The sequence below is a fragment of the Pelecanus crispus genome, chromosome 11 (assembly GCF_030463565.1).
Source record: "Pelecanus crispus isolate bPelCri1 chromosome 11, bPelCri1.pri, whole genome shotgun sequence".
NCBI lineage: Eukaryota > Metazoa > Chordata > Aves > Pelecaniformes > Pelecanidae > Pelecanus > Pelecanus crispus.
In genome coordinates, this window is record NC_134653.1 from 11,958,845 (window position 1) to 11,985,965 (window position 27,121).

General features: G+C 39.1%; 1 protein-coding gene across 1 annotated transcript in view; it reads left to right on the forward strand.

Annotated features, from left to right (window-relative positions):
* SHISA9 (shisa family member 9) overlaps positions 1-18,941 on the forward strand; it is a 196,455-nt gene extending 177,514 nt beyond the window's left edge. The window contains exon 4 of the mRNA XM_075719108.1: positions 18,571-18,941. Coding sequence (XP_075575223.1) covers positions 18,571-18,941 — 371 coding nt within the window. The remainder of the gene's footprint in view (positions 1-18,570) is intronic.
* Positions 18,942-27,121: the final 8,180 nt, after the last annotated feature.

The following is a 27,121-nucleotide window of genomic DNA, read 5'->3' on the forward strand; positions in this document are numbered from 1 at the left end:
ACATACGCTGAGTTCACCCTGACCTGGTATTCATGTCACAGAGCGATGGCATTTTTCATATGTTAACATTCAGAGTTGCATTTACTGATCCCCATGGAAGGTTAATGAGTGTGTGTAGTCCATTTCCCTTTGCATTCATTGATAGTGGCTTAAGGGTGGATTCATTTGCCACAACAGAAATTTAATAAGGGATATGTTCTGTATTTCTCCATGCATTTGAGGCAAACCGTATTGATTTAAGTGCCTCTTACTCTGCATGATCCCATTGTTTGGGTGTAGTCCACTGTGCTTAATTCCCTTCTTTAATGGGGGGTGGGGGACAAAGCATTCCTATTGCTTTGCAGCAACTGTAGCTATAGTACATTAATATCGCTCATCATAATGTGGCCGTAAGTGGTAAGAAGTCTAGATAACTGAAAAAGTGATGCTTTACCAGAGGCAGTATTAAATTAATTTCCACACAGCTGCTTTCTTCTGAACTACAGATGTCCTAAAAATTTGGCTGTCTAATTTTAGAAGTGAGCTACTCATCCCTCAGTGACTGGCTGCTGTGAAAATTCAGTTCATGGAAAAGTAGTGAGTCACACTAATCTCTGTTCTGGATCATGTTCGGGACCTGCATTAAATTCAGTACCTAAGACTCAAGTGCTTGTGAAAACAAGACACAACAGTGCCATTGCTATTAATTTACATTGTGTTACTGAACGAGAACAACCAATACCTTGGTAGTGAGGTCAAGTTGATCCTTAGGAAGCTATTTTAAAGCTATACCCTAGACTCCAAATCATATAGCTTAGCAGAGTGCAATTTGAAGTTGGACTGTTCATGCATGTATGCAATGCAATGTGTGCATTGCAGAGCGCCTGATTCAGCACACCAGGGGAGAAGAGAGTTGAAAAGGCCAATGTGGATGCATTTTATCTAAAAAGTGAAATATTTTTATGTGAACCAGTTCAAACTGCACAGCTAAAACCTTACACACTCAATAGAATAGGATAGTTTCCTCATTTCTTGTTAGGAATTTATTTGTTGCAGCCTCCAGAATTCCTTACTGACCAGCAGCTACTGACCAAATTCACCTTTTCCTCTTACTGTCTGCTGGCATTTACATCTCTGAATAACGTGAGCATATTCTGTGCCTATTTTGTATTCTCAGATGAGTGCTTGGAATACAACAAAGTAATATTGAGTTGAGATTTACCTACTGTTTTCCTCACTACACCAGAATTTTACCCTCCTTCTACCTTAACGCATACACCACCAGGGAATAACCAGCAGAAGGTAGAGGGCACCTTGGAAACGAGACAGAGCAACACGCACTTCCTGAAAGAACAGATAAGCAGTCCATCTCCTAGCATCTCTAGCCTATCTGACTGATTGATAGGTGCATTCTCTTCATCTGTTGTTTCTTCTTTTTTGAGACAGAGAATCTTTTTTCAACGGTGCTAAATTTGTCCCACCAAGGAATGTCAGGGACTGTATCTGAGGGGAAAAGGGTTGACGAGCTCAAAGACCAGTCCCACCAAAAGTGGTCACTGAATGTTATGTGGCAATAAAACACCCAGTGTTTAGATATTTCAATTTTTTGGTCACCTGAGATGACATGATCCTGGTTTCCTTCAGTGCTTTTGCAGTATTTGATTATTTATGTGAAAACTGCAGAAAAAGGTTTTTCTGCATAAATTATTCTTATTTCCAGTTCATCAACCATGTTTTTATTCCATGCTTAAATGGTTATTGCTCATTTAAGCAATCCTGACATGCCTAAAGCTACAAGTGGATGGAAATCTTGTATCTGAACACCTTTATGAAATTCAAGTCCCAGGACATACAAAGGTAGCTCATCACAAATGTTTATACATGTCATTTGGACACTCATTCAGAAAGCATGAACAATCCAACTTCCAAATTCCACTCTGCTAAGCTGTAAAAGTTGGAGTCCATCCTGTTGCTTAATAAGATTTTCCTAGAGCTCAAATTGGCCTCACTATCCTGAGGTAGTAGTTATATTTATTCAGTCACTCACATTGTTCTGTGAGCCTGGCTAAGTAACAGTTACTTTTCTTTCCTGAGTTTCAGGGAGTGCAAAGTTACTAACTTTCTTTAGAACTTCTTACAAAAATTAAAAAATGCCCCAAACCCAACTTTCTAAAGACCTGCAGGACTGGGAGAAAGATCACTCAGCTGCTGGAGAGGTGCACAGATATACATGCAAAAACTGAGAATACAAGTATTTCTGCAGTTTAACATGATTTTATATTTCTTCCATAAACTCTCTTCTTCCCCTCTCTCACGCACACATGCACACACAAACCTTTGAGGAACTGACGAGGCATTACTTAAGACAAGATTACTTGGCCAGTTAAAATTTTTGCAACCCCCCCCCGCCCCCCAAACCAATGGACAGAATTCCTCCCTGAAACTCAGACCCAGAAAGCCTTCAGTGATGCTGGGAGTTGTAGTCTCCTGTGGGATGAAATCGGATCTAATTGATTGGATATGCTGAAGCTAGAAGGAAGATATAGTTGGCTACAGACTCCACCGTGGACCTCCGTGGGCTGCAGGGGGACAGCCTGCCTCACCGGGGTCTTCACCACGGGCTGCAGAGGAATCTCTCATATAGTCTCACTTCTTTCTCTGGCTGCAGTTGCACAGGCTTTTTTTCCCCTTTCTTAAATATGCTATCCCAGAAGCACTACCACCATTGCTGATGGGCTCGGCCTTGGCCAGCAGCAGGTCTGTCTTGGAGCCGGCTGGCACTGGCTCTACTGGACACAGGGGAAGCTTCTGGCAGCTTCTCACAGAAGCCACCCCTATAGCCCCCTGCTCCCAAAACCTTGCCACACAAACCCAATACAAGCTACTACGTCCATAAGCAGTTGCACAAAAATGGATTTAAAAAATCTGGGACATTGGAGTATCTCCATGGGTTTAACACCAAGAAAACAGAGAAGTACCGATTAATGCATCATTTATCTTTTCTAGAGAGTGATTCAGTTAATGATTTCATAAATCTAGAGATATGTTCAGTGTCATGGATAATGCTAGACTAGGCTATCTGCCTGATTCAACACTGGAACTACAGATCTGTCTCAAGGAAGTATGACATAAAAGCTTGGTATTTTTTTATTATTATTATTTGCTTAGCCTAGTGTGGCTGGAGAATTTGAAGCTTTTGAGTATTCGTTTGTTAAGGAAGTCTTTCCTAATTTAATCCTTGCTTGTCTTTCAGACAGAGGAGAAAATCCAAGAAGCACTCAGTAGCAAGCCTAACTTTACCAACCCCCCTGCTAGCACTGTTCCCTCAGCCTTCCCATTTCCCAAGCAGATGAAGTGCCAGTGTCACTTGTTCCACCTATGTCTTCTGCTACGACCCCCCAAACTTCACATCCTGCCCAGTGTGTGCAGACTTTCAAGACCTTTTCTTGCTTCCACTAAATGACTTAATTGTTTTCTCTGTTATTTACCAAATTGGCTTGTGATACCCACAGGCACTGTGTCATAGGTAAATAAAAAATGCTTGGGGAGTCTTGATCAAATATTTTCCTATTTTATCAGCCAGCACACATCCAGTCACTTCTTCCAGTAAGGCAGCTCTATTTTAATTATAAATATGTTGTTTGTGCAAAGCCTCAGTATCTTGAGCAAGATCAGCTGCATTGCTGACATTCTTTTACAGCCTTTTAAAGACACAACATTTTACTATATAACCTACAAGGTGATATTCTTTCTGGGGCTGGGGAAATTTGCTGTAAGTAATCAGACATCCAAGCAGCCATTGCCCATGCCATCCTTTAGCAAATAGATGGAGCTATGAAAAGGTAACTCTTTGGGGATACATTGGTCTTAGCAGAAGCGACATCTAGGCTGCTGGGAGGAAATTACAAATAGTCCTTTTAGAAGAAGCAATTTTAACACCAAAATAATAGCTCTTAAACATTTTGGGGCCAGTCGTGTTTAATATCTTTATCAACGATCTGGATGAGGGGATTGAGTGCGCCCTCAGCAAGTTTGCAGATGACACCAAGTTGGGTGGGAGTGTCGATCTGCTCGAAGGTAGGATGGCCCTGCAGAGGGACCTGGACAGGCTGGACCGATGGCCCGAGGCCAACTGTATGAGGTTCAACAAGGCCAAGTGCCGGGTCCTGCACTTCGGTCACAACAACCCCATGCAACACTACAGGCTTGGGGAAGAGTGGCTGCAAAGCTGCCTGGCTGAAAAGGACCTGGGGGTGTTGGTTGACAGCCAGCTGAACATGAGCCAGCAGTGTGCCCAGGTGGCCAAGAAGGCCAAAAGCATCCTGGCTTGTATCAGGAATAGTGTGGCCAGCAGGAGCAGGCAGGTGATTGTCCCCCTGTACTCGGCACTGGTGAGGCTGCACCTGGAATACTGTGTCCAGTTTTGGGCCCCTCAGTACAAGAAGGACATTGAGGTGCTGGAGTTGGTGCCCTTCAGAGAAGGGCAACAAAGCTGGTGAAGGGTCTGGAGCACAGGTCTTATGAGGAGCAGCTGAGGGAACTGGGGTTGTTTAGCCTAGAGAAGAGGAAGCTGAGGGGAGACCTTATCACTCTCTACAACTACCTGAAAGGAGGTTGTAGTGAGGTGGGTGTTGGTCTCTTCTCCCATGTTGTTAGTGATAGGAGCAGAGGAAATGGGCTTAAGCTGCGTCAGGGGAGGTTTAGATGGGATATTGGGAAAAATTTCTTCACAGAAAGGGTAGTCAAGCATTGGAACAGGCTGCCCAGAGAGGTGGTGGAGTCACCATCCCTGGAAGTGTTCAAAAAACGGGTAGATGTGGCACTTTGGGACATGGTTTAGTGGGCATGGTGTTGTTGGGTTGATGGTTGGACTGATGATCGTAGAGGTCCTTTCCAACCTTAATGATTCCTAGTTTTTATTTTCATTATAAATAATCCAGCCACCAAGCCAGGAAACATGAAATTGCTACTCTACCCTTAATTGGTTTAGTGATGGACTTGGTAATGTCAGGTTAATGGTTGGACTGGATGATCTTAAAGCTCTTTTCCAACCTGAATGATTCTATGATTCTATGATTTCCATCTACGTTTTCATTTTTAAGACTTTAGCAACACATTGAAAGAAAGGAAATCTGACCTGCAGATACATTTAGTTTAGGTTTATCTCAGGATTTTTAGTTTTCTGGGTTGGATTCACACCTAGTCCATTTGTTTTGTCTGAATTTGGTCCACTACCTGGTTTTATGGTGGATGAAGAATGTTTATAAGGGTCTATTAAATTCTTAACCTATTTTTAATGCCAAAATAGCAAATTTAAGTCTGTGCATCCTTAATTCTTGTTCTTGAAATTAATATTCTTTCCACCCATGTTTCCTACAGTGGATTCCCTACAATGGAGAATCAGCTATTTTTTTCTTGTTACCAGCATGTATTTTAGAACAGTGAAAATGAAACCATCACCAATAAAGTCGTAAAAGTTCAGACTATAAGTGCCACTCCACAATCCATTTGTAGTCATACATCATAGAGAACTCAAACCCTTCCACTAAAAATTACGTTGGTTCTCTGGAAACTACTTGATTTTTAAAATCCTTATTATGTGATAATGAATCAAAATGAAACAAGAAGTAATTTTCTCCTTTTTAAAACACACAACAGGCAACTCTAAAATAACAGTAACGTGAGTCCAGTTGACCACTAGAGAATGCTAGTCTTTCAGCTTTTTTTACTGTCTTTTGTCTTTGAAGACTGCAGTCTTCAGAGGTAACCAGCTTACAATAACCAGCTTTATTTCCATCTATTGAGATCAGTGATGGCCACAGGAAGGAAACTAGTAAATCTAAATAAGGCATGGGTTATTCAAACCTATTTGTATGAAATGTTAATGAATTATGCACGAGATTTTTTACATTTTAAGTGAAGACATGAGTGAATTAAACTTTATGCTTAGGCTATACCACTTAATAAAAGTGAACCAATAAAAAAAGCTGAGCTCACGTGAAGACAAAAGTCTAACAATGTTAAGCATTTTCACTTGCAACCCTTTTTAAACATCCTTCTCCATAACTGTTTTATTTTGCACTATAAACATATATCTGCATATAAACATACTTCTCATTCTGCAATACAAATTTTTTTATTGATTATTTAAGAGTAGGGGTTGATTATAAAGGTATGAAAACCATTTTGAATGCTTGCAGATAAATAGCAACACTGTGGGATCCCAGCTAAAGTCTAGACTTCATCTGAAGAGTTCCAACCATGGAGCCTACACATCAGTAGCACTGGTTGTTCTGAACATACTCCACTCATTTCTTCCTCCTGGACTATCAGCTGTGCAGGTCATTTATGGCAATATTTTTGCAATAAGAGTTTCATACAGATGCTCAACATGTGATATCCTGCAAGTGGTTCTCAGAGGTGCCAAATTATCAAAACTTATAACATTACTGGTGATCCAAATCCGCCCCAAGATGTTTTTCAAAAACTCAACAGAGATTGTGAGAATCTGTCTTGAGTTCATCACCATTTTTAAAAACCTGCAGTGCTTAGAAAATGTTCTAAACTCAGCACGTGTTGTGCTTTAACCCCAGCCAGCAACTAAGCACCACGCAGCCGCTCGCTCACTCCCCCTACCCCGATGGGATGGAGGAGAGAATCAGAAGAGTGAGAAACACTCCTGGGTTGAGATAAGAACAGTTTAATAATTGAAATAAAGTAAAATAGTAGTAGTAATAATAACAATATAATAATAATAGTAATAATAATATACAAAGCAAGTGATGCACAATGCAATTGCTCACCACCCGCCAACTGATACCCAGCCAGTCCCCGAGCAGCAATCGCTCCTCCCCGGCCAACCCCCCCCAGTTATATACTGAGCATGACGTCACATGGTATGGAATAGCCCTTTGGGCAGTTTGGGTCAGCTGGCCTGGCTGTGCCCCCTCCCAGCTTCTTGTGTACCTGGCAGAGCCAGAAATGTCCTTGACTAGCATAAGCACTACTTAGCAACAACTAAAATATCAGTGTGTTATCAGGATTATTCTCATCCTAAATCTAAAACACAGCACTATGCCAGCTACTAGGAAGAAAATTAACTCTATCCCAGCAGAAACCAGGACAACATGGAAGAAAAGTTCTAAATTATTTCAAAGTGTCAACTTTAGATGAGTTCTGGGGAAAAAGCCTTGAAGAGAATTTTCTTGAATTAAATTAGAAGCTTCTCTAACTAGAGGCTTTCAGGGACTACTTTTATTTATTGAGTGGTCTTTCATGCTGAAAATATTCAAATATAAATCAGCTTATAACGATTGATCCAGGATTTTTTCTTGTTAAAAATCAAAAGGTGAAAATGAAAGTAGCTTTTTAAGGAAGGGCTTCGATTTAAATTTTCCCAAGAACGGACCAGAGAGAACAAGAATAATGGAAAGAAGCTAGAGAGTACAATTCTGAAATCCCTCTACAATCAATACACTTAATTCAGGAATAGATTTAGGAATTTTGGGTTTGGGAAGCAAACTCGGTGAGAAACAGACACCAATTCCTATACTCATACTTTATTTCCCATAGTTCTACTGATTCATGTTGGGATTATTTTTGTATTAAAGCATTATTTCTTCAAGTACATCAGAACCTGCCTCCATGTGGACAACAGAGCTTTAAACTATTTCATTCAAGTTTGCTACGTTTACAGTGTTTGTGATGTCAACAGGCATTCTGGTTTGGCTTGGTAATTTAAAGCAGTTATGAGGATTACTTTGTTGCAAGTTGTTTACTTAAGTAAACAAATAATACTTGTTTTGGTTCTAACCAAATTCAAGAACTCAAACCAGAGAAGCTTTAATACTCTTCAGCTTTGTACATGGGTATATGTCAACAGCAGTAGTATGATGTTCTTCAGAATTACCCATGAATACCAATGAAGACTAGTAAGACAACTGATAGGAATGAATCCCTTATTAACAATATAATATAAATAGCAGCAGTTATCTGTCTGCTATTTTGGTTCTGCAAAGTACATTCTAAAGACAGCAAATGTGTTTAAGAGAGAAATTACACAGATAAAAGCCACAGAGATCATTGCTTTACTCCTACACATTCATACTATAATAACGAAGGACTTGAGGCATGGAGGGAGGAAGAGCAATAACATGATTTGTAATGCACACAGTTAATTTTTCCAAAAGTCCTTCCCCTGACAGCTTATTTGAAGAAGGATAAGAGGAAAAGTGAAGCTGGGGGGGAAAAAAAAAAAAATCTGATATGTAGTAGCCATGATACTACAGCATCAAAAAAATCACCATGAAAATATCAGTCTGTCCCATCCTAATGATAATATTAAGTACAATAGGTAATTTTTATAGTGGGAAAGTTTGCAAACCTTTCTAGTCTATGAAAGATGCTCCTGCGAATAGCTCACCTTCCCTTGCGAGGGACCTGCCACAGCAGGGGAGGATCTGCAGCTCAGTGCTGTTGGTTCTCATTTTCACAGGTGATGGTTATGATTGCAATTCCTGGGAAAAAAAGGCAGAGGTGGGAGCTGAACACTCTGATATGGCAGAAGTCGTGTGTGTGTGTGTGCACTATTAAATATTCATTGAAGTGAGCTTCATTACTGATTCTTCCTTGACTGTCAGTCGCAAATGCTTTTGCTTTATGTGAAGGCTACTGAGAGGGTTTCATTCAGAGCAGGCATTAGTTCTGCTTTGCGTTTGGGTTTGCCCAGTCTATATGAAAAGCTTATGAAGCTGATTTTCTTCTGACAGTGCAAGTTTGGCAATTGTCAGGGAACACTATTTCTTTTCAATTTGACACACATCTCTGGGTTGGAAACCTCTGACAATTATGCACAAGACTTTAATAATACAAATGCCCCACAGACTAATAGGAGGGAAACAGTAAGAGAAGGAAAGGAGAAGAAAAAAACAGATCTGAATGTGTGCAAGTACAGCTATGGAATTATTTCCAATTTTTTTTTCTCTTGCTTAATAACTCTTTCTTGAAAAGGATTCCTTCTGGCAAAAAGAATAGAAAAAGATAACTTTCTAATGGAAAAAACTTATGCCACAGCTAATTTTGGGAAAAAAATTGACTTCCATCTGGAATGATTGCTAAAAATTCGTTAAAATTATAGCAGTTAAGAAACAGATCAAATAAAAATAACTCCTGCAAAAAATAGTTATTGCATCACTAGGATGCTTTTTCATTTAACCAGTACAATTCAAAAAGTCTTCAGGCCTCACCCTGTATTCAGAAATAATGGTGTAAATCTAGTATGGCACCAGTTGAAAGACAGAAAAACGCAGGTTTATTTCAGCACTAAAACCACGTCTTAATTATGTATTCAGAGACCTGAACTGGGCCTTTTGTGTCCTTATGCAGCTTTCTACATCATCACAACTAGGAGTATTTGTAGCTGATTTGTAGCTGATTCAGACATATGTTTAAGAGTTATAACCAGCAGTATAATAAAAGAAACAAAAACATCTAATAAAAAGTATTAAAACTGAAAACGGAATTCAGCACACAGAAGAATGCCAACAGCAACATGTGAAAAAAATGAAATTAGGTTCACACTAAGAACAGTTATTACAAATAAATGTGGTCAGGAATATAACAGCTTTTTCAGTCAATGTTAAATAAGATAAATTGACACCTTAAGGAAAAACAAACACACATTTTTAGATGCTGAATCGCATTGCAGAACACTGTGAAATTTTTTCCAACGTGACCCACATACTACTCAGTGTGCAGCCTGCCAGGACAGTCCACCCGGTCTGCAGTCCACTCCCAGGAGCAAAGCACATTGCTGTGTGCGGACCTCCTGAATTATTCTGACTGTAGTAGTAGGACCTGTTATTGCACATGACTGCACAGTTTTTCGGCAAATGTACAATGAAGTAGCGCTCCTCGAATAGTTAGGAAGCCCTACCCTTAAACAAACTGCAGGTCCTCACTGACCAAAAAGATTACAAACAATTTCATATTATTGTTGATGTATAAAAGCATTGCTGCAAACTTTTGACACAATCACATTTGTCCTAACTGATTTGCTTGAGAAGCATTAAAAACTACCCAGTGAAAAAGCAAGCAAGATTACTGAAGGAAGAAGTGGAAGAAGCCTTTTAAGCAAATCTCCTAAGTGTTAACCTCTTTGGCTTCGGACAGCATTTTTAGAAAGCGAGCCAAACTCTCATTTCCTATAATCAGTTTATGCTGCAGTCATGCTTTGTTCAGAAGTTAAGCGTGACCGCATGACTCCTTAGACAGTTCCTATTTAAAAAGGCAAGTTTTCTTACCATATATAAGGTTTCCAGTAAAACTCAATCTGATAAATATGCCTAAATGAGATAAAATGAAATAAATATTTCACAGTAGAACTTTTCATATTTATTTGCCATTGTAGATGCTATGAAAGGACATGAGCTTAGAGGCCCTTTAGGAAAAAAAAAAAAATGAAAAAACAGATTTACAGTTACAGGGCAGCCAATGGCTGCATTTTCAAAGAAAAGTCAGAGATTTGAATACATAATTCTCTTAGGCTTCTTTTACAGTTTCATCCATTGGTTCAAGAATAGAACTGGCAATCTTATTTCCTTCTCAAGTTTATCATTCATTGCACAATACTGAACCAGCAATTTAACATCTTGAAGTTTGAATTTAAAATGTTAAATCACTTGAGGATATAACAAAATAGTGTAATCTTTGTCTATCTGCATGCAACAGATTTCAGGTCTCCTGAAACCATTTACAATAACATGATGTAGCCACCATTTGTTTCCAGGTTGACAGAACCTATTGATTCTGGTAAATCAGAAAAGCTCTGTTTTTTTTACACTGGTTAGATACAAGTATTCTGCATGTCATTGGTCTCTACATTAGGTACAATGTGTGTGGCTGGAGTATTTTGACCAAAACCAAATCATGATATCACTGCAGCACTTTGTAAAAATGAATCATAAATATTGCAATTTAATACTATGTAAATCAATGCAGTCAAGTATAAAAAGCCCAACTGGAAAAGCTGTTTTATATGTCCAAAGACAAACCTACACTTACACAGTAAATAAATGTTTGTAAAAAGAAAAAGAAAAAATAGACTTTGCAGTGCTGTGCTTTTTTGGCACGTTGTCAGAAGAGGGCTGCTTCTGCTCACAACCTGTGGCTACTCTTAACGTTCCAGAGAACTGCAACCCTGTATATGAGGTACCACACATGATGTTTGGTGCCTGAGGAGTTAATCAAATTCTGTCCCAGCATTCCCAGCCAAGCAGCAGCCTTCACTGCCTGTAGTGGATAAAGAGAACATTGCTGAGACTGGAGGCTTTACTTACCAAGTCTAATTACATTGCTATTCTAAATCATTCCTAATGCGTTTCAAAACCCAGAAAAATTCTGGCCTCTTCAGCCCTTCAGAAACTGTCATGAAAGTAATCAATAGAAGAGAAGAAATGTATGGGCCTACATATTTATGTTTCATCATGTCTCATATCATGAAAGTAGAATTTTATTTCACTGGGAAAAAAAACCCACAGTCTTGTGTTTGGAGGTTGACAAGCTCCTTTCAAACAATGTCTGCAGAAGTAAAAGTTGGTATGATATATCTTTTCATGCTTGGTCTCTCTCCAGATCACTATAAGAAATGAGCAAATAGGTAAAGGGGGCCAGGAGAAGAATAACACAGAACCACAAAAAGTAGGTTCTACCAAAATTATGAAAGTAATTTATGGGTGGTTCTATGCATTATGTATTTTTATTTACCTCTATGAGTAATAGGGAATAAAAATCATGAGAAAGAATCCACAGATGTAAAATATTATCTTCCTTTTCAGAATGTCTTAAATAAAGGCAAACTGGTGTTAGAACTTTTGCGGGAAGAAAGGCAAATATTTAGGACAGAAATCAATGCATTGCAGCCCACAGAGCTCAATACAAGAAAGGAGAAGGAGGGATGCAAAAATGATTTTAAACGGCCTTCACCCTTTCGTAGAATTTAATATGGTTTAAAATTGCCCCACCTTATACACAGCCACTCCAGTGCCCATGAGATGAGAACAGCTAGTGACCAGCCATGAAGTAGCTACATTCCTTCCTCTTGGCCACATACAGATCTATCATATCATGCTACCCACTGCTGGCTTTATATGAACAGAATCGTGTCTACCTGCAACATCTAGCTGTATTCTGTTTTCCAACAGACTTCACGTTATGCAAAGCAAACTCTTCTATGCTCCATGATGCCTGGTGAACCCCTTTATTCAAAAAACAGGTCATTAGTTGTTCGTTTTACTGGATGGAACACACTTTTTAGTGAATTTATTGGATCCAATTCATACCTGGGGACAGCTAATCTGAGCTCAGTCCATCATAGTTTTTTCCCCTCACCCAAGAAAACACTTGTGCTAGTGTAGAAATGATACTTTGATTTTCAGATGAACTGCAAAATCTCTTATATAGAGTTGTCTTTTATCTTGGAAGCCTTTGAACATATTGTCTTAGATGCCAGCTTAGAAAAGCAAATGAAGAAGCAATCACACATTCAGACAGGACCAACAACGCCACCACCAAAGGCAGCATCCTAGTATTTCCCTAGGCAAAATTCTTGTGTTGTCTTTGAGCCAGGATTCATTACCCTTTTGTCTTTCCTTGAGTTTTCACTTTCATTACTTAGAGAGAGAAATGTAAGGTTCCCATAGTTTCAGGTAACTGCACTAACATCTCAGCAAAGTCATGGCTGTAGAAGCAAAGCCTTGTTACAAACTGTTAAATATTGCATAGGGATAGCTTTACTGTTACACAGAAAACATCTACAAATAGGCAGTTACTGCATTTTAGCTGTTATCTGGTGTGTCACTGTAGTCATTTCATTGCTATCCTGTCCCCCAGCACTTTCCATTGACTTGCTTTCTGTATCTCTAGCCCTAAATTTGAAATACAGTCTCTTTGTGACCAGAATCAAGCTCTGCATTTCACAAAGTAATTCCTAAAATATGTTCAGATAACAAACAATTCTGTGAAACATCTACTGAGAAACAGGGTTCCCTGTATATTGTAGTGTCTTCTGACTGTGACTGCAAGCTCTCACTGAAGCTTGCTTTTTTTTTCAATGTCTTTAGAGCTTTTATAAGGGCTCACTCCTTTGTGGATTCTCCTCTCACTTCAGAGGTTTCTTCTCACTCCTAGGCGCCTACTTTCACAAAAGGTGTAGGACATAATTGTCTTTCAGGATTCCACTTCTCCCATAGCTGTAAGAAGTGGTGCAAGAATTCAGATCCATTATATGGACCTACAAAGATAAGAGGATTGTCAATGACGAAAAGGGTAAAAAATACTGCTTCAGAATTACCCAAGACCTCCTTATTTAGCTGTACTTTCTGCACAGAAATGCTTGTAACTGCAATATTTTACAAGAAAAAGAAAGCATTATACAATGCTAATGCATGTTCACATGACTCTCTATGCCAAAAGTGGTTACACAGCCACCTTGAAGACTACTTAACTTAGGGAGCAAAACAGTATTACATAGCTTTAGCGCCACCTCTCAGCACAGGTAACATACACACAAATAAGCGCACTGAGAAATCCTGGCCCAGTTACAGCCACAGGGATTTTTGCCACTGATTTTCAAGAAAACAAGTTTTCATCCATGCTATTTAGTCTGTAAGTGACTCACTGGTTTACATGTTTTTGTTATATAACTGTGGATTATGAAGAAATATGAGAAACTTCCAAGTTTGCTCATGGCCAATGATCAATCAGCAAAAGAACAAAGCTTGCCTCTGTTAGTGACAGATTTAGGCAGAATAGCAAAACTTAAATAAAAACATACCATCAAAAGTCCATTCCTTTCTGGCCACCTCATCTAACTGAGCCTAAACTCACTGAAATTTTCGTAGGCATTCCCATGATCTTGCTATCCCAAGCAGCTTGTTAGCCACCTCCTTTCAAAACCAAAATTTAAGGAATAAGGCAAGGGTCCCAATCTGAGACATTTGACACCAATACTGGCAAAGTCAAGATCAAAATAAAACAGACAATTGTGATCACTTTAAGGTATCATTGTCTTCAGATAAGAGTGAGGAGCGGAGTGATCCACATTTTAGATGATAGGCTCATGGTTGTACCACTGCTCCAACTGAGCGGGATTTAAATCTGCATTCCCTACCCAGCAAGGTGCATCCCAGCATCTGCTAGGATGGTCCCCACCCAGATACGGTCTTGATGAACTTGTGCTGTGGAGCAGAAGAAAATTCAGGGTTTATTAGTCTAGAAATAGTAAGGAAGATAAAGCACCTCTTTAGCTTAATAGTTAAGACACTCAGCTGGGAGGGAGGAGCCCCGCTTTTGATCCTTACACTGTTTCTATATTTTTTCAGTTATTCATTTCATGCACAGCAGGAACAAAAGCCCAAGTTCTCCCCGCTCCCAGGCACACGCTTTAGGTTGGAAAAAATTCATATTTCAATGTTTTTTCCAGATGAACATCTACAACAGCAACATTTTGTGGGTGCATTACCTTAAAGGAGTAAAAACCTTACAAAAATATTGAAACCGAGAACATTTGTATAATTAGCTTCCAAGACTGGAGGGAGGGAACTCAAAGAATAACACTCAGAATTAAAGCCCTTCTTTTACTATTGTTCATTTGGCAATTTTGCAATTCTAATTCTTTACTCCTTTTGCAAACATGACAGTGGTATTTTAAATCCTATTTTACTGATTTATATACAGAAGCCATTGCAAAAGGCACTTCTTGTAGCACCTTTCATCTTAAAACTCAGTATACTCTACAAATAGCAATTAATCTTCATAATACTTAACTACCTCCTCCAATGTGTTAACAGCTCATTTTACAGCTGGTGAAACCAAGGCAGAGGAAAGTTGAGTCATGTACCCAAGGTCACATAATAAATCCACCCTGTAACTCCAAAATGTCTCTTTACATGTTTAAAGTCCACAAAATATTTATAGGGGCTGGTTAAGAAGAAAAATTAATTTCCTGAGAATCACAGTGGATTTTTAAAGTAGTTTGCATCAGGATACTATAAATATGCTTTTCTTAACAAAATATTTGTTACAAAACCATGCTCAATATTACTCTTCTGAATCTTTTCTGCTTTGAAAATCAGAATTAAAAATCCTGTTTCTGCACTATGCTAGCATCAGGTCACTCACACTGGTATTGTAAAACCTATAATTTAGTCAGTATGCAAGAATAAGGACTGCTTCAAGACTTGCCAAAACCCCTTTTGAACAACTGAACAATTTGGTTTTATCAATCCTTTTTTTGCTACCTATTTCCTACAATGGTATTTTCCACCACCCACTTCTGGTACATGTGCCTATGTACATGCCTGCGTGTGCATGCTGAAAGAAGACTGTTTTAAAGAAGTTAAAACATTAGCTAAAGAGGCTGGCTTTCACTGTTAGAATTTAACTCCTAGGCATACATAAGAAATTCTCAGGCAAAACCCTGTGAACCATTATTTGATCAGGACAAATACAAACAGCAGCTCTCCCACACTGTCACTACCACACAAAACACACGCAATCAGCCATTCTGATTGACTTTGCTGATGAGAATTTACAGATCAAAGCTTGGTTTGTTCTCTTCAAATCCAGTTTCCAGACAACAGTTGAGAATTCCCTAGAAAGCGACTATGGACTAAATTAGTTAAACCAACTTTAATGTAACCGTATTTACAGAATTAATCATTTCAGTTAATGTATGGTCTTCCATAAGAAACAAATAAAGCGTTGAAAATTTTACATATAGCATGGCACAAACAAGAGCAAAATCAATCTCACAGGTGTGTCATAGGCACAGTCCTTGTGAGGTTGATTTCTTCCTTGCTTAGTTTTTACAGTGGGGGTGTTGTTCATATGCAACAGTAATACAATTTACTCTTCTGTGAGGACATCAGTCTTGATGTGTTTGGAGATCTGAGTAATAAATCTAGTGTTAAACAAAATTCAGAGATCCAGGACCGTTGCTGGTAGTGGGAAAAGGTGCAAGTGAGAAAAAATAAAAAGAAACTAAGGAAGTAGCTTGAGCTTTTTGTGGCCTTTTTCACTTAGCCATGCAGAAGTGAAAAACGGCATGAAAAACCAGGCAATGCAAATATCTGCAATTTTTGGTCATTATTTACATAACTGCATCACCACTGTTATTTATCTGTCATTATTTACTTTGTAATTGATCATCAAAGGTCTTGGTTATGCAAGACAAATTGCTGTGGCTTAACTAAGATCAAATTAAAAGTACAAACTTACAATTTTACTCTATCCTTGCATGAGATTAGCTTGGTTTTTAATTTTTCTATGCAAATTAAACCAACTTAAACGTGAAATAGGCAGACAAATGTATCTATATTAGGAGCTGGACATAATTAACTACACTGAATTTAAATTACATAAGCTAGTGTGACTTTTCATATATAGACAAGGTCTAAGTCATAAGATATAGAAGCTCGCTCCCCTCACCGGCTGACTTGCAGTGCCTTTGATGTAAAAAATTATACAAATAAATACTTGTGTGGATACTCACAATGCCTTTTCTGCAACTGTTTTTCTCAATTATTGATAACAGATTAATGAGAAATTAGCAATACAGACTGCATTTCCCTACTGTTTTTATTCAACTTGTATATACTACTGTCTTGTGGCATTCAGTGAATATTAACAAATTAAAAGGACAAGCCACATTTAGAACTGGAAAAAGCTCTTCCAAGCAGAAACAGGTACAACTTCTTGATTATTCAGATTACAGATCTCTAAATGAAACAACTCACCCCAACATCAAAGCAGAACTTAGCAGGTTCTCTTTGTAACGCATTACAGGTCTATCAGCAATTGCAACTGCACATCCTGTACTGAAATTAGAATAGACCATTATCTACATTCTGTGATTTGTTTAAAACAGAAGACACCTGTATGCTATAGAAAAGCATTCACTCATTGATTTAAAAAAGAGAGAGATGGAGATCGGTAAAACATACAAAACCTAATTTTACAGCACAGACAAGAGCAATTCCAGTTCATCAAAGAGGAAACACCTTTTTAATGAAAAAATTAAGGATTTAAGAGCAAAGTCCAGTCACACAGTCATTACACAAAAAAATGTCATGAGATGATAAACAGCAACTGCTTTTGGTAATGTTCCTGCCTGTTGAGGGGCCAGCACAAGGGGGATGCAGAACTGAAGTCTGATCTTGAAGATTAATGTGGTACCAGCTCATGGGAATTTCACCGCCTTGCATAAAGATCCAGTTCAGAACTAGAGAGGAGAAAATTCAGAGTGCAACAAAAGCCGCCTAGCAATACTGGGGAGAGAGAAAAAGAGGGAAAATAAACAAAAACAGTGCAGGGAATTAAAAACCTACTCATCATGAAGGCAAGAGGAGCTGAGCTGTACAAGACTTCTGCAGAGAAGCCTTACATGGCCTAACTTCAAGGAAAATGGATGGATCTAGCCAGGGCACAACAAAAGTCAAATCCAGGCTGACACAATCATATATTTAGAGGACACCACTGCTGATTAACACACGACTGTGTTAGCTGATCTACATATTTGGCACTATCTTAAATCAAAATCTAGATTTTTGAAGGGGGTAAATAACCCTCTTTACGTAAAAGGCAAGATCTTAAAAAATGAAATTCAGTTAAGCTCCTCTTAAGCCCCTGATACTCAGTATCAAAATTTAAATGAGTTGCTGGACTGCTGCAGAATGCCTTTAGCTTCCTGAGCATCGTTCATACTTTTAAGCAAGGCCAAATAAATGCCTGAAATAACGACAATCAAACTTGAGGAAAAGCATGCACTGGAAGACACTTGTCCAGGAAATCACAGAGGGCAAAATCCTTACTTGAGAACTGCAATGCAGTATTTGTTGGCAGGGCTACTGCTGTATTTCTTAGTGGCACTGGCCCCAGAAAATGATGTCAGAACCCGGAATTTAGGATTTTCATTGTCTGTAAAATCACAGGGTAAATACCTAACCTTCAGCAGCCCAAAGTATTTTCAGCCCCATAAAGCATTAGTGAACTGCCAACCATTTAGAACAGATCCCATTCTTCGTTTTGCCCTAAGGCATTATTCAACAGAAATGGGTCCACCTCATATACACCACTGGCTTGGTTAAACACCCACATGGCACTTTGCATTTAAAGGGATGTGCTCTCATACAACAGGGCATCCCAAGATGCCCCTACATTTCCAAGAAAGTCTGTATACTTCTGAACACTTCCTAAACTTCCTATGCTATGTGAGATGAGCAGCGATAAGACTCATAGAACCTGTCCCTGTAATGTAAATATCAGCACAACCTGAGTGATTTGGGGCAGGGACACCCTTTTGTTAAAGGGCAACAGGTTTTTGTCTGCATATATGAAAAGCCTAGCATAATGGCATCCAAAAATATACTACAGAGGGAAAATAAGGGGTGGGAGGTGGCATTGATTGGTCCTACTGATATACCAGTAACTGTATCTGTTCCACAGACGTAACTGCATGAATTACTGTAAACTGTGCAACATTTTTCTTGTGTCCAACTGAATTTTTTGTCCCCTCCCCCTTTAAAATCCAAATAGCTGACAAAGTCAACGATGACTTCTACACCAAACGCCGACATCTTGCAGAACTGGCTGCCAAGGGGAGCCTGCCACTCCATCCAGTGCGCCTAGATGAAGACAGAGCTTACACCATCGACAGTGGCTTAACCAAACAGAACGGGCAGAAATCCAAAATTGCAAAGATACACACACATCCATTAGGTTACAATTCCCACTACAAGACCTGGGATCCCAACGACCAGTCTCTTAGACGGCAAGCATACACAAACAAGGGGAAGCACGGTATGGCAGACCCAACGTTAAGCGACCCACTGACAACCCGAAGCCAGCATTATTTGGGCCCACAGCCATACTTCATAACTAACAGCAAGACAGAAGTAACTGTTTGAGTTTGTTTTCCTTTTATTTTTTTTTTTAATGAAATCCTTCAAAAACCACACGCAAATACACACACAACACAAACACTCAACTGAAAGGCAAAAAATAAATTAAAAAATATAAAATTTTAAAAAAAAGGAAACAGAAGGAAGGAAGGAACTTCCACCTGGACACTCTTGGTATCCAGCCAACTGTAGACCGAAGAGTGGGTTAATACCATTCAGCAATACACACTGAAGGTTGAATTATAAACTCCATTTGTATTCCACAAAGGAACACAAACCCTTGTGACTAAATTTTTTTACTTGAAACTAAAATCCATGATGAGAAGTAGCACAATCTAGAGAAACTTTATGTCTGCTTAAACATTTACACTATGTTCCTGCCTTGAGACAGAGGAAGAAAGAGAGAACAATATACTGTAATATATTATTTCAGAGAGGAATTTTGTATAAAAGCTATTAATAATCACTAGACCTGTGAAAAGCCAAGAGCAAACATCTTGGTACAACCCCTAACATCTATTATTGTACTTTCACACCATCCTATAGGAAGCGCAAAAGATACATGTACAATAAGGGACAAAGACTCTTTCACAAGGAATTTATGAAGACTGTTATGATTCAGAGCATATGGGACCATTCTGGCTGGTAGAGAGTTCTGCAGGATGATAACAAACAAACAAAGCAGAAGATTTTATTTCAGTTTACCTTCGTTTGATTTGAAATTTTTGGGAACCTCCAAAATAAGAAGAGACATATCATATGACAGAAAGCTGCTGGGGGAATAAGGGCATCAGAATATTCCCTCTCAGTCCTCCTGTTTTCGGGCAGATGGTAACAATTCTCACTTTGCAGACTGTCAGGACTTTTTCTTCACCTAAATGTTTTGCCTATCTTCAACTGCTTCAGACTGAAATTAAGCGTGGGTGGTGCCTTTACTGTATTACTATTGTTCAATGACAGTCTTGTTTCTCAAAGTGACCCCTCTGTTCCTTTAAGCTATTTCCTCATGTTTTGCTAAGGATGACAAGGGTTCTGCCCTGCTCAGCCTCCTCTGTTTGTCCCAAAGGGAAACTGGACTACATCTCCATGCAGTGGTTGCACAGTCAATAGACTATTTAGTTAGCCCCTCCATTTTCCCAATATAAACTTTTCCCTCTGGTCTCTCATTTTGTATTTGCTTTTAGCCATGGTAGTTCTTTGTAGCTCAACTAAATGTTATACGGTATATTGTCTCTATCGTTTGGCTTTCTATAGTGGTGTTCCCTCTTGGTGGACTGTTTGGTGGAAGAGGCTAACGGACTAGCCTCAAACGTCAAAGAGATCTGGGTTTAAACTAAACAAACAATTGGACTCGTGGTCTTGACTGTGGTTCTGACGAGCAGGATGCCTTGTTCGTATGAGTAAAACTACTCTTGAATTGGGCACTGGTAGCAGACTCGCAGTCCTGGGCCTGTAAACACTTCAGCACATCCGCAAAGAGATAAAGAGAGTTGGGATGGGATGGCCGTGCTGCAACAGCCTGATGGCAGGCAATGCACTCAGTCTTTCACTTAAATTCCTGCCCTTCCCCCAAAACAAGTCATTTGGCTAAATCCTAACTACCTATCTTACTACAGTTGCGTTCTCACCAGCTGTCAATTCTTCTGGAGATTAGTTGTGGAAGAGTATGCAGGGAGGAGTGAAAACTGTTATGCTGTAAGAAGAATTGGAAGTGGCATTTCTTACTGTACTCAACTGACTGGCAGTGCTTCTCCTTAGTCAAGGATGCAAGGGCTAAGAATTTGAAATGTGGTTAAATGGAGAGACCATTTTTTTAGCTATATCGAGATTGATTTGCATCCTGAGAGCGCTGGCATCTCTCCAGAAGCGTGCTGTTAAATTGTACCATCATATGTTTTAAGACTATCAGAAGTGGACAAAGCCCACGGGACAAATACTTTGCACACAACCCAGATTCTCCACTATCTTACTTTTATTCCTTTAATCTTTATTGCCTTCACAACTGGCTGACTTAATTTGACCCTTTATGGAATGTTGCTGTTAATCCATATGCTTTAGATACACATTACAGCTGCACTCTAATTCACACAGGTTTCGTGTAATTTGAGCATATTTTATGTGGAAATATTTTAGTAACTGTATGTTCTGTAAGTAAACCCGTGTTAATACTTGTTAACTACAGAGTTTATGATAACAATAATACTTCCTACAATAAATTGTTTGTTTGTTTTTTAAGAATGTTTATTTGTAAACATATGTATTCACTATATTAATATGAATTTCTTACCTGGCAATAAAACTGATTCTATGTGAATCCAACTTGCTGGCTCATTCCTAGACTTGTACCATTGGCCCAATTTTTAAGTATTAACTGAACTTCTGGAGCCGCTCCCTGCAGCCAGTGGGGTTCATCTCAGCACAAATAATGATTTGACTCTGCCATTGGTGGTCTTGTGAACAAGAGGTTCTTTGGAAAGCAGCTGCATGTTTTATGTGCTACATATGTGCAATGCCTGTTACATGCAATGTAATATAATACACAGAAGGCATGCAAGCCTTGCAAAGCTCCATGTGCCCTGTAAGCCTCCAAGCACCACACACAGCTTGTGTCATTTGATCAGTTAATTACAGTTGTGAGAAAAGAAAAAAAAGTAAGCATGCACAGGGCCAAATCCTGGTCCTCATGAATATGTGGGAGCTTTGCAATAAGCTTCAGCTGCATTCCAGGATTTGAACTACCCAGTAAGAACAGATGAAACACTGGTGTATATTGCTTCAAAATTTGTATATGTTCATTACAGAAAAACCTGTACATAACATCTGTGTACCAAGTCTGCTGGAACAGAAAGTCCTTTACAGGCTTTTAGTACTGCTAATGGCTCGTAAACCTGACAATGAACAGAACCTCAGAAAAGGAGTGTTTGGGTAACTTCTTCTCTTTGCTTTGCTGCAATGATATCAGATTAATTTGAGAAGGTGAAAAGAAGAATCAGGATACCTAGCTTCAGAATCAACTCAGTGCATGATTTGGTGCAAATTCTTTAGACAATGTAGGATTCCTAGGAGGCCATGACACGTTATCAGAGGGGAAACATCAATTCAGAAGTGGCTGGAGTCAGCCATTTTACACAATACAAAAGTCTCATTTTCATTATATGTCTTTATGGGTGCCATGAAATAGTCCATAAAAGCCCCACTTCTGATTATAGGAGCATTTCCCTGCCTCAGGCACAACTGCAGAAACAACCCCATTCTGCCAGGAAGCTCAGAAGAGACATACAGAATGTGGCAACAGTGCCAGAAAAATTCTGGGCAGCCCTGTGACCCATAGGGAAGCCTGGGGAGCCCAGTGGAATACAAGCCCAACCTATGGCAGACACAACTTACTGTTACAGCTCCACCACCAACCCATCTAATTCACATGTTGTTTCTATTGGTAAATTCCTGACTGGAATCACGGATGGCAATAAAGACGACGAATTGCTAATAGAAGTGCCTCTGCATAGACTTTCATTCTTCCAGATAGATGGGGGAAAAACCTCACACTTCCTTGCATCTGATTTTGTGTGTCTGCATGGATTTTTTTTTTCTCTTATGTTAGCGTGAACCTTTTGTTACCATAAGGAAGAACTGCATTGGGTTCCCATAAGCATTTCTTCCATAAAGCTCTTTGATACTAACACAAATGCACTGCACTACAAACAAAAAAAGTGTATTACAAGAAACGAAGATGTTCTATATACAGAACTATGGAGTCTCAAAGTCTAAAGTTATCTGGTTTAGACCCCTTTACCCTGGAAACATCTGTCCTCATGACTAAATCTTTTGAGCATGATCCTCAGTTTACACAAACTGAAGATGTGGTGACTTATATAAATAAAGGATCAGGTCTCATGACATTCAGCACTACCTACAAAGTGTCTCCAGGACTCAGACTTTAGATTTTAATAGATCTGGGAAAAGATTCATGCTTTGCTCTATTATTACAGACTGATTATTGAATTTTGGGTACTAAATAAATAACCCTAGTCCACAAATCCCTTTTGCACACAATCTTGCGTGTTTTATTTAATCCTGGTCTCTATACTTGAATACATGAAGGACTTCCAGTGATAAATATAGTCTTTACTGTAATTATATCATATTTCTATTTGGCATGGATAATTTTATTTTGCTAAAACCAGTTATGACAGGAAGCATTATTGTATTAGATTATATCATCTCATATATCACCCAGTGCTGACAATGTGAAAATAGGATGAATATCACATTACTAAAAAGTGAGCATTGTTATTTTTATGAATGGGAAAGTCAAATTATTGTGTCTATTGATTATATATGACTTCAGATAACTTTTGTAATTTATTTCAGCATTAATATAATATATATATAGTAGTACAGATGCCATGCTAGCTTGGGTATGAAAGCTGGTTTTAGCCAAAAATGACTGAATGAAAGTCCTGTTTATTTCAAGTTATACAGCAACTTGCTCTATGTATTGTTTCTAAAATACCAGTACTAGGTCAGATAGAAATAGCTTCCAGGATACATTAAAATCCCAATTTAAAAAAAAAAAAAAAAAAAAAAAAAGAACTTAGAAAAACCTATATTAGTTCAAAAACAAAGTCCTAAAGGGGTGAAACTATTCTTAACACTGTTGGCTGTATTAAATATCAGGAACTACTCAGAAAATTCCTGATAACTAATCCTCTAGAAATGAGACTGCTTTGGGAGAACAAAGTCTGAGGTTTTCTAATTGTAGATAAAATTATTGATTTACCAGTAGTTTGGCAGAAGATGTAGCATATAATGGCATTATTCCAAAAGTCACCTGGAGTCATGACACCGTCCCGGTTTACCAGATGTGCATTACATCTACCTTACTTTCCTATCAGGTTCTGACCACGCTGTCCAGCTGCCGCCCACCTGAAGAGATGTACAAGATGATCCTTCATGCCATATTCTACAGTTCCGACTAGGTTGCCCATAGAAGAGCGCAGAAGTCTAACCTGACAGTTTAGGATTCAAACTCAAGTTTATCTCTAGTGTTTTCCCAAGACATGAGCAGTGTTTTCTCAACAGGATTAATATCAAGGGGTGACTTTAGAAGAGATGAAGAAAGAGACTGTGCAACGTGAATTTGTCATTGGCAGCTTGGGCTATTACTCACAGAGCACACCTCTTGTAGCACTCATGCTCTGCTCTAGCAAACTGCACAATCAGCCCAGCTGGCTCTCCTGGTATACATTGTGTAGGACCATGATTATGAGGGCAATGGCAGATGAGTGTGACTAATGAGGGAAGATAAACTTCAATGTTTTATGCTAAACTACTAAATCAATTCATCTGAAAAATGTGACACAATAGCACATTAATCTCAGCCTACAGATGGGAAAAAAAGAGCCAGAAAATGCTACTACAGCTAAAACCCCAGGGGAAAACTTTCAATGTAAACACCAACATACAGCTCTAATTTGAAAAGTGGCTGTAAAAAACAATTCTTGGAATTCATGCTTTAGAGATTTCCAGACTCAAATTTGCTCAGCCTGCAAGTAAGCCTGCAAGATGGAGGCAATCTTTTTAGCAAGGCCTGTTGTGACAGGACAAGGAATAATGGGTTTAAACTGAAGAACAGATTTAGAGTAGACATAAGGAAGAAATTTTTTTACCCAGAGAGGTAGTGGAGGCCCCATCCCTAGAAACATTCCAGGTCAGGTTGGATGGGGCTCTGAGCAACCTGATCTAGTGGAAGATGTCCCTGCTCGCTGCAGGGGGGTTGGGCTAGATGATCTCTAAAGGTCTCTTCCAACCCAAAGCATTCTATGATTCTAAGTAAGTCTGGGAGTAAAATAAGCTATCAACAGTGATGATTTCAAATCAAGAGAGAACATCAAGCAGTGCTGCTGCTCAATATGAGGTTCTGCTACAAACTAGAACTGAAAAATGGGAATAACCACAAGCCTTCTCAGTGGTCATTGGCAGGGTTATTTTGTCAAGGAAACAAGTCCTATCAGGCAGCAGGTGTGTCAGGGGAGCCACTAATACTCCCTGAGCAGAAGTATCATCTTCTTTTTACTGCATGCAGCTGTTGGCCTCATTTTCACGCTCTGATATTTGGGCTTATGCTAACATTTTGATCACAGTAGCTACTACTTGAGACACTTGTGCCAATGTTAGTGCATATAATTCCCTGAAGTAATTGGTCCCCAAGGGAAAGAGCACTCTACCTGCTGCTTACTATTTCTTTAAGCAACAGAAACATTGCAAAAATATAATAATTGTGCTCTTTTTCCCTGCTACACCTGAAAAGAAATTAGGATTTGCTTTGTCCTTACAGGGGTAAGGAGAGAGCTCAAGGATGCCTACTTTTCTATCTCTTTTCAAGACAGTGTTATACCTCAGTAGGGATTTTTCATACACACTGCAGGAGACAGCACTGACTATTGAGCTCAGAGACATCCTGTTGAGTCCCTCATATGCTAGGAATTGAAAAAATCACACAATTGAAAGACATAGACTGGACTACTGTGGGATCAGTACTGGCTTTGCGATATGCCATGGTTTGGTGGCTACTTTCCACCAACCATTTGAAGAGGTTAGGAGAACTGCATGGTATTTTTAAAACTGATGTTCTCCAGTGAACTCTTGCAGTCTTCCTGAGCATCCACTCACACCCAGCACCTCACTTGGGCTCTAAGCTTCCGTACTGGTGTAGCAGTCTCAGAAAAAAACCTTCTCTGTCTGAGTACATGTGCGTATGCACACGCACATTTTACAAGATTTTCCACATCAGTTGCTTCACCTTTGGAGCCTGAGTCCCTAAAACATTTGTGTTTGCAACACCATCAAAGGGTAAGACTGATCTGGAAAATCCACCTAACTGCCTCACTACATTTTAGGGGCCTTATATGACTTTTGAAGATGGGATCTATATCCCTAATTTACCTTAGTGCTTTTGAAAATAATAGTAAAGAATGTGACATTCTAAAGAACAGACAGTCTAAAGTTTAGGGATGAAAAGTGTCCTTTAAGGCTGTAATGTATTTTACCATTACTGCTTGGGGAATGATAATACTAAGAATGATAGAGAGCAACTTGACAGGATCCATTAAGACAGATACAGCTTGTGTATGCTATTATGCACAAGACTCTGCACAAGTCTGCCTATGCAGAGCAGACTGTTCTGGTTTTTACTAACAGTGATTTATGATTTTGGTTTTTTTTCCTGTTCTGAGAGATGCATCTAAAAAGCACAAGGATAAGAGTGCTCATAACAAAGATGCCCTGTTGAACACAGCAAGAGACACAACATTGTACAGCATGACTCTAATAGCAAAGGCCCTGATCCTGTACTGCTGAGTCAGTGGCAGGCTTGTCAGTGTGCGGAAGACCAAAACCCACAGATGACACACATTCACTCTTTGATATGCAAAATTTTTTAGGCTCCACTACAAGTGATTTTTTTTCAATCTGACACCAACTAACTGGTATGGGCAAGGAAATGCAGCAGATACACAACGGGGTGGCACAGATCTCCTGGACTCAGTCACTGCTGAGACTGCAGTTCAACAAAACAATGGCTGCAATACTGCCTTGTAGCAAAATGCAGTTATCCTGCCAGGATCTCATCTACCTGGTTGTCTTGCAACTTTGACACAGCTCATAATGAGTAGGGAAGACTCCACTCTCAGGCTGTTGCTTGGCTTCAATGTGCACATTTGAAGCCCTTGTGAAACAGCTACTAGAGCCATTAGGATACTGAAGTCTGCAAAAAGTCAAAGTGCAGGTATAAAACATCTCTATCTACAAACAGCATCAAAATATATTGAATTTTAAGGCCCAGCTCAAATTCCCTTGTGATTTGCTGCTTAGCATCTTAGAAACTCCTGCTTTAGATACTCTTCAGCTTCTTTGACTTTTCATTAATACTTGGCTGCTTACCTATTAAGATTTCATGTCTCTACATAAAATGAGTGCCACACTAAATACTGGTATTCCTTATGCTCTTACTTCACTGTGTACAATTTATTTTATTATTAATTGATGATTTTATTAGGTGAGATATCATCGTCCAAAGACAGCAGTATTAGATGAGTATTCAGCAGGAGATGCCTCTTTCATCACCCCCAAATTTACTGATAATCACAATTCAGTTATCTTTGAGGTTGCACTTCCTTGACAGGTTG